This window comes from Giraffa tippelskirchi, chromosome 6 (assembly GCF_054371585.1).
Source record: "Giraffa tippelskirchi isolate mGirTip1 chromosome 6, T2T-mGirTip1v1.2.pri, whole genome shotgun sequence".
Taxonomy (NCBI): Eukaryota; Metazoa; Chordata; class Mammalia; order Artiodactyla; family Giraffidae; genus Giraffa; species Giraffa tippelskirchi.
In genome coordinates, this window is record NC_137280.1 from 170,615,186 (window position 1) to 170,628,118 (window position 12,933).

Below are 12,933 nucleotides of genomic sequence, written 5' to 3' on the forward strand. Positions count from 1 at the left end.
TATGCCTCTACTGAAGGGCTACAGTCATTCATTTACATGTCTGATAACTCAGCAAACATTTCTCAGGTACCTACTATCCATCATATGCTGTTATAGGTGCTGGCCATAATGAAGTTTCTAAATTCAACAAGGGATTTAAAATCACATACTTAGACATTAGTGGGAAGCAGACCTTCCCACTAATCTGGAGGAGAAAATGTAAAGTGAATAGCAGAAGCAGGGTAAAAGGGACAAGCATATCTATGGAGTTCTTTGGTCAATAAGTTCAGAACTATACATTTCATATCCGCTAACTAAAGAGTCACACAATGCATTCACTTTTACAGTGATACAGTAAGGCACATCTTTAGCGTTCATCTTTTCCCAAACTCATTGAACTAGGGGAACCCATGTTTAACACATCCCTGATACCATCAGAAACTTGGTTTGGCAGATCATATCTTGGTAAATGTAGCAACATTACTTTCTCTTGCTCAAGACCATGAATTTTAAAATGTATATCTGTCTGCAAACTATAACTGTGGGCAGAAATGAGTTTGTGCTAACATCTCACTGACACATGCCTGTCTACTTATTTTTCTCTGTGAGTTTCCTCTATTTCAGAAGTTAGGTCATGTGAATTTCAACAAAACTGGCTATATTAAGGTAGGTAGTATTTCATGATGCTTGTGAAACTCCTGTTTTAAAGGAAAATATAAAGCAATAATCCTGAAATGAAAAGAAACATTTATTTCTATGTCCACGGTTGACACTACAAAATAAGAAGATTCTAAACTGGACACGTATTTCCCAAAATGGACTTCTAAAATAACCTGGGTAATTTTTAAAAACATAAATTCCTGAGTCCCACTTCTTGAATTAGAATTAGGATCTCCATAGGGCATGAAATAGGGGTACCAATCATCTAGGATAATTCATATTATCTAGGAAGTCTGGGAAACAGTAAAAACAGTGATGTTAAAAACAATGATAGTTTCTTCTACAGCACTGAATATCCCTCAAAGTTAGCTCTAGCTCTTTTACTGTTGAATATTAAATTTAAAGATCATTTTAAATAATTCACTTTATTACACTACTGTATATTTTAACCTAACAAACCACCTCTCCTCTTTATTTCATTATAGTAAAATTTAAATATAAAAACAATAAAAGTGATTTTCATAAGAAAGAAGCAATATGAAGAAAGAGGAACACTCAGAGGCCAAGCAAAATTAAAGCATCCTGTTGGCCCTTTGTCTTCTCCATTCTAGGCAAGCATTTCATATTCAAAAAAAAAAAAACCTTTAAGAACACAAGACAAAGACAAAACAGTAATTAAAAATTAAGTCCAATTTTGAGTCCTGCTCTAATCATTTTCCTAATTCAACATTTTTAGTTAGTCAGCCTGCGTAACTAAAGTCCTTTGATGCAAAATGCTCCCTGAAATACAATTTCTAAAACATTAGAAATTTAGTGATTAAGCAAACGGGAAGTGTTGAGAGCTATATATATATACATATGTATTTTTTTTTTTGAGAGAAAAAGATACGAAAGAGAAACAGGAAAATAATACAACTTAAGAAAATTTATCCAACTATTGGTCAATAGAGAAAAACAGCTCTTCTGGATTTAGTAATTAGTTCTCTATAATTCCTAAGTATTTAACTAATGACTCTTGTCACAATGTCTCAAAGAGAAGAAAAGATTATTTTATTTACCAATATTAAATTAACACTCATCCAAAGGAAATTAAAAAGTGCTTGGATGAAAACAAACTGTTATGTGGCAAAGATTTAATTGTTTAGTGCGTTTTAACAATATTTAAAAGCTATATTAAAATATGTTATGTTACTGATCTTTTAAAACACAGCAAAAGTGACTGGCAAATATGATTTATTTGAAAATGGCTTATGACATTATTCTATTCTCAGGTTAATATATAAAAAAATTAGCCCTTAGAATCATTTATTTCCCTGAAATTAATCCTTCCTTTTTTCTTGTGTTTGTCCAATAACAACAAGCAAAAGTTTTCTTTGATAAATGTTATTTTCTCCATTCAAAGTTAGATAATTGCCTCTAACCCTTATGTCTCCACTAAAATTTCCTTTAAGAAAATACTTTCTCAAACCTACTTAAATTTATTTTTTGTAGAATAGAAAATTCAAGCTGTTTCCAAACACACTTTTCTTCCTTTTTGCAAATTCTTAACCTCCTTTTGTGTTATTCTCACACCTTTGGAAATTATACATGCTTATCATATTTCATATTTTGTTTTCTTCTACTTACCAATCATATTAAATTACTTTAATCTCCTCTTACAGAGAGTATTTCATCCAAACTAATGTTTGGTTTCCCTCACGTTCAAAACAACAGCAACAAAAAAAGCATACGAAGGAATATATTAATTTTCTCAATGTCGGTTTCAAATTAACTTAAAATGACATGTATGATTCAAATAATACGATTTCTTAATGTTATGCTTTTTAGGTTATTTATATAAAATTACCTAAGACGATCATACATTTCCTTGCTTCTAATTTATTTCCAAAAGCTTTCAAACTCATTTGTTTTCCTTTTCTCACTTAAATCTCCAGTTTTTTTCAACATTCTCCTTAGAGTTGGATAAATAACTCAGATTTGTGGTTACATGATCCTGTATTTACAAAAGGGAATTAATTCACTTGAGCAGACAAGTTAGTACAGACCATTAAAACTGGCTATCTGTTACGGATGTCCCAAAAGCACACAAAAGGATGGTCAACATCACTAATTAGCATAGAAATGCAAATTAAATCTATAATGAGGTATTACCTCACGCGGTTCAGAATAGTCATCATCAAAAAATTTACAGACAATAAATACTGGAGAGGGTGTGGAGAAAAAGAGAACCCTCCTACCCTGTTCACGGGAATATAAATTGGTAAAGCTGGTATGGAGAACATGGAGGTTCCTTAAGAAACTAAAACCAGAACTACCATATAATCCAGCAATCCTACTCCTGGACATATGTATGGAGAAAACTACAATTCAAAAATATACATATACTCCAATGTTCATAGCAACACTGTTTACAATAGCGAGGACATGAAAGCAACCTAAATGTCCACTGACAGAGGAATGGATAAAGAAGATGTGGTACATACATACAATGGAATATTACTCAGTCACAAAAAAGAACAAAATAACGCCATTTGCAGCAACACGGATAGACCTAGATATTGTCATAGTGAGCGAAGTAAGACAGAGAAAGAGAAATATCATTTGATATTACTTACTTGTGGAATCTAAAAAAATGGTACAGATGAGCTTATTTACAAAACAGAAATAGTCACAGATGTAGAAAACAAACTTATGGTTACCAAGGGGCTTCTCTGACAAATCAGTTGGTAAAGAATCCGCCTGCAATGCAGAGATCTGGGCTCGATCCCTGGGTTGAGAAGATCCCCTGGAGAAGGGAAAGGCTACCCACTCCAGTATTCTGGCCCAGAGAATTCCATGGACTGTATAGTTCATGGGGTTGCAAAGAGTCAGACACAACTGAGCAATTTTCACAAGGGGGAAGGGATAAGCTTGGAGATTGGAACTGACATATACACACTATATGTAAAATAGGGAACTAACAAGAGCCTACTGTATAGCACAGGGAACTCTACTCAATATTCTGTGATGACCTATGTGGTAAAAGAATCTAAAAAAGAGTGGATATATGCATATGTGGGATTCCCTGGTGGCTCAGACAGTGAAGAATCTGCTGGCAACGCAGGAGACCTGGGTTCGAGACCTTGGTTCAATCCCTGGGTCAGAAAGACCCCCGGAGAAGGGAATGGTAACCCACTCCAGTATCTTTGCCTGGAGAATTCCATGGATAGAGGAGCCTGGCGAGCTATAGTCCATGGGGTCACAAAGAGTCAGACACGCTGAAAACTCACACACACACATACATGATCCACTTTGCTATACAGCAGAAGCTAACACAACATTGCAAATCAACTATACTTCAATAAAAATTAAAATAAAACTGGCTATGTGAACTTAGGGAAGAAATGGTTTAAGTTCATAAAAATATTGAAATTATTTGATATACTTAATTAACCAACTACCAGTAATAAATAAAAAATTTTAAAAACCTAAACAAAACATAAAAACTAGTATTAATTTTAGTTGTTACTGACCACCTATGAAATCACTATAAAGTCACTTCATCGCTTATCCTAGGGTGTGTGTACACACGCGCGTGCGCATGCGGGTGCGTGTGTGTGTGTGTGTGTGTGTGTGCGTGTGTTAGTCACTCAGTCGTATCTGACTTTTTGCGACCCCATGGACTGTAGCCCGCCAAGCTCCTCTGTCCATGGAATTCTTCAGGCAAGCATACTAGAATGGATTGTCATTTCCTTCTCCAGGGGATCTTCCTGACCCAGGGATAGATTCCGGGTCTTCTGCATTGCAGGTGGATTCTTTGCCATCTGAGACACAAGGGAAGCCCTGTCCTAAGGTTCTACATCGTAAAAGAAGGGATTCACAATTTCTAACATTCCTTCTATTTGCAAATGTCCAGGTTCTTTTACATATATAATGTAATTTCAGCCCTTAGTTTTGTATCTGTTATATTGTAAACACCTCCACTTACACACAAACACACCCCAGTGACATTTCTATTTAGGAAAAGTTTCAGGAAAAAAAGAATGTAAAAATTTCAAAATAGCAACCAGGCATTTTTCATATATTGCCTGTGGAAGAGTAACTGGTATATTCTTTCCTAAAAGTCAGTGTGACATTACCTATCAAAAATTAGAATAAGGAAGCCCTTCTAAACAGTGTTTTCATTTCTAGGAATGAAGACTGAAGAATGACTTGCACATTTACATAAACATTCATGTCCAGAGATATATATTGCAACACTGGATATACAGTATGCAGTTCATACTTCAGTCCAAACCTCAATTCTTGATTTCCACTCCCAATTCTGTTCTACCCAGTCTTCCACACGAGAGTAAATGGCCCCAGTTGGCCAAACCAAATATGAAGGAGTCATTATCCATTCCTTCTTCACAATCAATCCACTATAAAGACCCATCTCTTTTTCCTCCAAAGTACATTGAAAAATCAATCACTCCTCTAAATCTCTACTGTTACCAACCCATCCCCAGCCACCTTTATTGCCCACCTGAACTATAGTGAAAATCTCCTAGGTGATTTCCTCGCAAATACTCTTGTCCCTCAGAACAACAGAAGCCAAATGATCATTTAGAAACACAAGTAAGATCATGTACTCCCCTGTGTAAAACCCTCTCATGAATTCCCACTGCATTTAAAGACAAATCCAAACGACTCACGCTGTGGTCTGCCTGCCTCTCAAGTTCATCTCATGCTACATTCTCCCTACCTTTGATAATGCTGGCCAAAACTGACACTTCCTAAATCTACCAAGCTGTTTCCTGCTCCAAAGCCTGCGACCACTTTTTCTCCTGCCTGGAAATCATCTTTCAGTACTGGCTCCTCATTATCCAGTTTTTATCACAATAGCCGTCCCTTGCCCATGTATTTTTCCTTGTGTGCACTATTACTTCATACTATTTCTTCCCTTATACACTCACCTCAATCTTTAGTTATCATGTTTGTTGCTTTATTTTGTATTTCCTCCCACTAGTATATATAATCCAGAGGGTGTGAAACTGTTTCATTGCTATTATTTCAGCATCAGGTAGAGTCCCTATCAATAAATATTCATCATACCAATGGCAGAATAAGGGCAAATTGAATTTTTACTTTTATTTGCCATAGAGAAATTATTATTTAAATTATGAGTCAATTTAGAGTAAAAATTTTACAGCTCATCCAATTCTTCTACCTAATCTACTTCAGCTAAAATCATGAAAAACATCAACATGAATGTGGTGAAAACTTGCATGATATACAATAATGTACTAAAAGTTTATAAGCTGGTTTCAAGAACCTTCTTGGTTTCATCTCTGGCCACACACTCCTTAATTTGTGACAATTTCCCTTTGGGAAATAGAAATTATTCAAACTGGCTGCAACACAACAGGTGTATGGAAGACAGGAAGCTAAGAAGACAGCTGAGGATAGATCAGGCTTTTGCACTGGAGCAGGTGTTTATGTTTTAGTTCAAAGAGTTAAAGTTGGTTTTTTTTTTTTAACAAAGTCTGTATACTTTAAGAATAAGTAGGGTATCTGATCAACTGAAAAAATGAGGGATTCAATTCAGGATGAAGATCACCACCTAAACGCTATCAGTACAATAATGTTTTTGCTATCACTGAATCAGTTTTGTATTTCTTGTGACAGACAAAAATTCAGCTTTTCCTTTACCATTAAGATATCAAAGATACTACACTAAAACCTACATGTCTTATTCATTCCTAAAACTACTCACAGAGTATGTGCAGTTGACCTAATAAAATTTTATGGAATCTTAGATAATATACTAGAATCCAGTAACTGTCCTTTCTATAGATAACACATTCACCTTATCTCATTCATTTCAAGCTGTACCACCTTTTTAAAACATCTTCTCTTGATCCATATACTTGCATATTCTATTTTTATTTCTAAAGTGAAGTCTGCTTACTTAGTAAGTGCACCCCTAAAACCACGCTGCATGATATATAAACTTGGTTATTGAAAATACTGTCCTATTTGTTGTCAGTCTACAACTGGGAAATAGATACTGGGAAATGTTAACACTTTAATATGAATCTTCAACACTACTACAAATATAAAAATCTTAACTTTTTAAAAATAATGGCTATCATGCAGCAGGCCCCAGTTCCCCTTTCTTCTTACTATAAGCCTTTTTTTCATTTACCTAACCTCTGAAAGCTTCTGATTTTGTAGCTCTCTGGTTTTAGTTCAATATTTGCTATTAAAAGTCTCAGGAAGGACAAAAAGTGTTTAAAAAGTCTACTTTCATTTGCACATTTCTCGGGCTCTACCATAATTGGTTTTCCATTAAAAAAGATACTTTGGGTGAAAAAAGGAGCAGGAATATAAATAATCAAACTTCCTTTCTGAGCCTTTAAATAATGTACTGAGCAGAACAACACTTTAAGTGACTCATGAAGTTCTGTGTCTCTAAGTCAGAGTCAAAAGTGAAGCTAGTTTCAGTACTCAGAAAAAGCCCTACTCCTATAGGTTTCACCTCTCATTCTCAAATCAGGAGTCAACAGGTCCAGGGTGCAGAGCTGTAAGCACAGCAAACAGAACTACCAAGGGGAAAAACTAGATCTTAAAGCCCCAGTGAAGCTACACCACCGGCAAAGCAAAACAGGTCATGTCTTTTTTTAAGGAAGATTGTGTATAATATGGGGAATGAGTATTAGAACAATGCACAATCTGTCTCTATAATCTCCTACTCCACACAAATCACACCATAACAAAGCAGTGAACAGAGGAAGACAGTTAAGCCCTTACCCTACACACCCATATAAGCGAGGTGCAATACAGAGCCAATACAACTTCTTACAACAAGCAAAAAGGGAACAGAAACTTACCTTCAAAAAGGGACCCAAATTGGTATTTTCCACTAAAAAATTTGGGCAGTGAAAACACAAGCGCTCCCAGCCCTATCATAAAGGATGCAAACGCAAGCCATCTTGGTTTGTGTCCTCTTTCACCAACGAATGATACAAATAAAGACAGCAAACAGAAGGCAATGTCATAGCTTGATGATATCAAGCCCGTCAGGGAACTCTGCAATTCATAGCGCTTCTCGATAGTAGAAATGCTAATATTTACTAGGCCATTCACCACAATACCTACAAGAGAAAAGAGGAAATTTATGTGCATTACTACAACTTTACCATATAGAGAATGATCATTAACATGACATACTAAAGTTTGTTCATTTCTTTTGATGTTTTTAAATGTTCAATCTAAGCAAGCCAGACATATTTCCTTTACAAATCAGTTCTCTTTTAAATTATACATTTGTGAATTTTCAGTTGTTAAATAAAGTAGATGCTTATCACATACTGAATTACAGCCAGCCATGTTTCTTTAAATGACAAAAGAGACTGGTAAAGTCTCATGAAGGTGATTCGTTAGAGAGTTTCCAGGTATAGTATATTCTCATGGGCCTCACTTGGAAGAAGACAAAACATATAGGTGACTGAGAGGTCAAATGCTAAAACTGTTCAAATTACTCAATCCTTGACTTAGTCTTATGAAAGATGCAATTGAGTTCTCAAACCTCTATTTTCTTCTAGCACTCTTGGGGTCATTAAAGTCATAATTTAAAAGTTCCTGGGGCAAAAACAAACTAAAAGTCTATTTCAATCACTACCATTCTAAATCATAGGCAACATGACAGGAAATAAAAAACAAACAACTTACACTTCATCTGTTCATTATAACTGTGATGAAAGAATATAAGATAAACAAGAAAAAGCTGAAAATTCAAATCTAACAACAAAAATGTCCGATTAGGATACTGATTATACAGAAGTTTAGATATTACTATAAAGTGAAAATAAAAACCATCTGATCAAATTACAAAGTTTCAAACTGATTATTCTTTTTACTTAAGAGGCTACCATGAATTGTTTTCAATCATTAATTAATAGAAAGAGCATATCCAAGACATTATCTCTATAATCTCTTCAAATTTTGCTTTATCAAAACTAACTGGGAATATATAGCAAGAAACTTTACACAAATTTTAAAAGTCCTAACATGATTTTTACTTTCACATCAGTTTAATAAATCTATACGCCAATTTACAGCTCTTGATGTTTTAAGATAAAATTTCTAAATAGCTAGGAATGACAGATTTATAAGGAGGTCGGACACGACTGAGCGACTTCACTTTCACTTTTCACTCTCATGCATTGGAGAAGGAAATGGCAGCCCACTCCAGTGTTCTTGCCTGGAGAATCCCAGGGACGGGGGAGCCTGGTGGGCTGCCGTCTATGGTCACACAGAGTCGGACACGACTGAAGCGACTTAGCAGAACTTAGTCGGTAAAGAATCTGCCTGCATGGCGGGAGACCTGGGTTCGATTCTTGGGTCAGGAAGATCCCCTGGAGAAGGAAATGGCAATCCACTCCAGTATTCTTGCCTGGAAAATCCCATGGGTAGAGGAGCCTGGCAGGCTATAGTCCATGGGGTCACAAGAGTCGGACACGACTTGGTGAGTAAACCACCACCACCAAGGTTGTCTGAGAATCTGAAAAGTTCCTATCTAAAATCAACTTCCCAACACCCCTGCTATACTGATTAAAAATCAGTCATTAGAATTCATTGATTTTACAGTAAAAAAAATTTCTGAGGAAGTAAATTTATAGACTCTTAAGGAAAGACAGCATTTTAAGCCTAGGATCCCAAAGTAAATTCTACACTACATAAACTCCAAGAACTTTGCTTTTTTAAAAAAAGAAATTTCATGAAAGGCTGCATACTATGTCCACTGTAAATGCAAGAAGCTAGGAGGTACATTGGGAAATTAAGTGCTAAGAGAAATACTGTTTATTTTTGATAAGTGGCTGAGTTAAGTAAACTCATTTGACAAGTTTTGGGTCTTTTTTCACCAATTAATCACCTATTATAATACTATATCTTGGAAACGGTCTTCCCAAGAATCAAGGTTGAGAAACATGATAATGTTTTCAGTCATTCAAATTTAAGCCGAAGTAAGAATTTATGGAATCATTTTCATCTCAGATTACGCTTCTGAAGTTGGAGATTTCTAGGTAGGGTAACTCCAGGCTAAACTTGACACATTTCTCTAAGAATTTCAATTACATTTGATAGTAATTTTAAATATTAAACATAAAATGGTATATTCTGGAATAATATTTCAATTTCAGAATATGTCTTAAAACACACGATAAACTTTTTACTTGTGAAAGTGTTGGACACGACTGAGCGACTGAACTGAATTTCTTTGAACTTTACATTTGACCTTAAGATGCTTGGTAATCACTGATTTTGGACAACTAAGGTTAAGATGTTGAAACAGGGCCAACTTTGGTGGGGACAAGAAAGGTGGAAAAGGAAGTAACTCGAGCACAAAACTGTCACTAGGAGAAGAGCTGCAGCTGCTTCGCAATCAACAAATATTTACTCAGCACCTAACCTGTGCAAGCAACACTGAGTTGCTTTAAGACAGTGGGGCAGGAATAAGAACAGGTAGAATATATTTCGATTCAGTCTTCTGTTAATCTTAAAAAACAGCTACTTCAAACCCAATTTTTTCCTATTACATTTCTTTCCATCAGTACTTGATTGCCTCTTTACAAAAGTTTTAAACTGTGACTCAAGTGACCAAAAAAAATTCTACATATTATCAAATTCCAGCTAACTTATAGCATGTCCTCGAAGATGCTCCCTTTTAATGCTCCCTGTCCTTAATTTGTCGCCCTAGCATAAGTTCCATTTCTTTCATTCTCTGCATGCTTTCCTTCATGAGAACCACTGTCCCTCTGCCTCACTACCTACCCCTCCAATCGAGACTTGATTGCAACCTCCTGAGGGTATAAACCTGGGCCTTTATCAGTAACTCCCAAGAGAATCTAAAAGAGATTCGTGAACAAACAGATACGGGGTTTGAAGTGCCTTACCAGTTAATAACGCCTGAAGCCTCTGCAGATTTATATTCCCTGGGCTCACGAGAGCATCCAATTACACTCACAAAAACCTGAATGCATAGATCTGACCAATCCTATGTATGTTCGACAAGTTTCTCCTTGGCGAACCGCCCTACCTTCAGCTGCACGTTTATCCATTCTCTTCCAGAAGCGATGTAAAGACAAATCCCTTTAATAAGGGGGATTTTGGTTTTTTTTTTAGCAAAATGCATGCTTTTATAATGCAGAGAGGCGCCCCCACCCCACCCCACCCCACCCCACCCCGAGCACCCGGTTCCCCTCATTTCCACCTTCTCTGCAGGAAATTGCTAGGCTGGAGGCAGAACACTTGAAAAAGAAAGAGCTTGCCCGGCAAGTTTTCAATGTTTCGATAAAAGAGAAGCTAAAAATGCAGAAGCGTGAACCTGGTTGGTTGGCGTCGGTGCGAGCGCTCGCGAGTCCCGAGCCCGGGGACCACCCCTCTCGGGCGCGCAGACCCCCCACCCCCGGGGCTGGCGGCGCCCCTGCCCCCCCCAACTCTCCTCCCCGGCGCCCTTCGACGCCCTCCGCCCGCCCACCGACCCCCGGAGCCGGCGCCGGTCCTCACCTTGCGTGAGGGCCAGGAGGCAGTAGTAAAACAGAAAGCCCCGGGGCGTGTTGCAGCGCTGGAGAGCCTGGGGCTGGAAGCTGCCCCAGCCGCAGGGCCCCTCCTCATACTCGGACAGCGACCCCAGCCCGGAGGCCCCAGGAGTCCCCGAGGGCTGAGGCGGCTCGGGGGGCTTCAGGGGCTCCTGAGGCGCCGGCGAGCCCGCGTCCGGGGTGGGCAGGACGGAGATGTCGATGGAAGGCGACGACGCACAGACGCGGCGCGGGTTTTCTGGGCTGGAGGCGACGAAAGCCGGGTTCTCGATGCCTTTGCAGCTCTTCATGATCCGGGCGCGTCCTCCCTACTCCCCGGGGCTGCCGGAGCCGCAAAAAAATAAATAAATAAAAATAAATAAAAAATAAACCCAGGTTCCGCTGGGGCTCCTCCTCCGACAGGTGGCAGCGCCCCCGCGCGGGCGGATCCCCGCCTCCCCGGCGTCCCACTCAGGGGCTCTGTCGCCGGGAGCCTCCTCCGCGAGCGGGCGGCCGTCGGCCTCGCCCACCTGTGGCCGCCCGCGCGGAGGGAGTCCCCGCCTCCCGGGCGTCCCGCTCAGGGGCTCCCCGTCGTCGTCACCGGGAGCCTCTTCCGCGAGCTGGCGGCCGCCGAGCGCGGGCGTCCTGCCCCGCGGCGGTGCGGTCGGCCCTCGGCCTCGCCCACCTGAGCCCGCCCGCGCGGGCGAGTCCCCGCCTCCCCCTCAGGGGCTGTCTCGTCGCCGTCGCCGTCGTCGCGCGGCCCGTCGCCTCCTCGGGAGCCTGAGAGGGGCCCCGGGCCCCCCGCGCCCCTTCCCAGGGACTGAGAACCAACAAGACGTTGTGGGAGTCGTCTGGCCGCTGACGGGAAGGCTGTGAACACACCTGCTTCAGGAGATAATTCCAGAAATTCTCCAGCGGCCTTCTTCCCCCTGAACCAGTCGCTCAGTCGTGTCCCCCGCTTTGCGATCCCATGGACTGTATAGACCACCAGGTTCCTCCGTCCATGGAATTTTCCAGGCAAGACTACGGGAGTGGGTCACCATTTCCCTTCTCCCGGGGATCTTCCGGACCCAGGGATCGAACCCGGGTCTTCCGTCTTGCAGGCAGACACTACCGTCTGAGCCACCAGGGAAATCTTCCTTTGCCGCTTAGCGAATCAGGCTTACGTCTGCACTCCAGGATCTGAGCCCCCAGCGGTACAGTATTTTGGATTCCGTGAGCACCATGCTAAAAGACTTTGTACTGGTCATCCTCCCTAGAAACGGAAATCCCTACCAGCCCTCACCACCACAGCCGCTGGCATCATAACCACCTTTTTTGTAGCTTTCACTTCTCCCAAAGTGAAGGAATAGAAATTAAGAAACTTGAAAGCCATATATATATAAAATATTCTTTCTGCCGTACGTTGCCTACGTTCAGATGAACAATACTGATAGCGGTGTAATTTCTCTCTGTGGGATAAATAAGAATAACATCTTGAAGAACCGAACACCGTTATGCTAATTGTAGTTACAATTCATTCATTCCTCCTTTCATTCATTCAACAAAACATACTTATTTTCCGGGCGCCAAACACTGTTCTAAGCCCTCCGGGTGAAAAAGTGCACAAAAACTGACAAACACCCCTACGCTTACTGTGCTTACATTCTAATGGAAGACAGACAATAAGTAATAAATATGTAGTGCGTATGTTCTCGGTCATGTGTGACTGTGACCCTGCGGACTGTGGGGTTGACCCTACGGACTGTAAGAT

At 39.9% G+C, this 12,933-nt stretch overlaps 1 protein-coding gene across 5 annotated transcripts in view; it reads right to left on the reverse strand.

Annotated features, from left to right (window-relative positions):
- The window catches only part of SLCO4C1 (solute carrier organic anion transporter family member 4C1), a 66,578-nt gene extending 54,154 nt beyond the window's left edge, over window positions 1–12,424 (reverse strand). Inside the window, exons 1-3 of one of the 5 annotated variants that reach the window (XR_014056281.1) lie at window positions 12,063–12,350; window positions 11,170–11,522; window positions 7,491–7,754 (exon numbers count right to left, since the gene is read on the reverse strand). Coding sequence is in view for 3 of the 5 variants with exons in the window: in XM_081498877.1 (XP_081355003.1) it covers window positions 7,491–7,754; window positions 11,170–11,491 (586 nt within the window). In the remaining 2 variants the exon portion in view is untranslated. Of the gene's footprint in view, window positions 1–7,490; window positions 7,755–11,169; window positions 11,523–11,710 lie in introns of all 5 variants that reach the window. The other 4 variants (XR_014056282.1, XM_081498877.1, XM_081498878.1 and 1 more) reach the window with 4 other exon arrangements.
- Window positions 12,425–12,933: the final 509 nt, after the last annotated feature.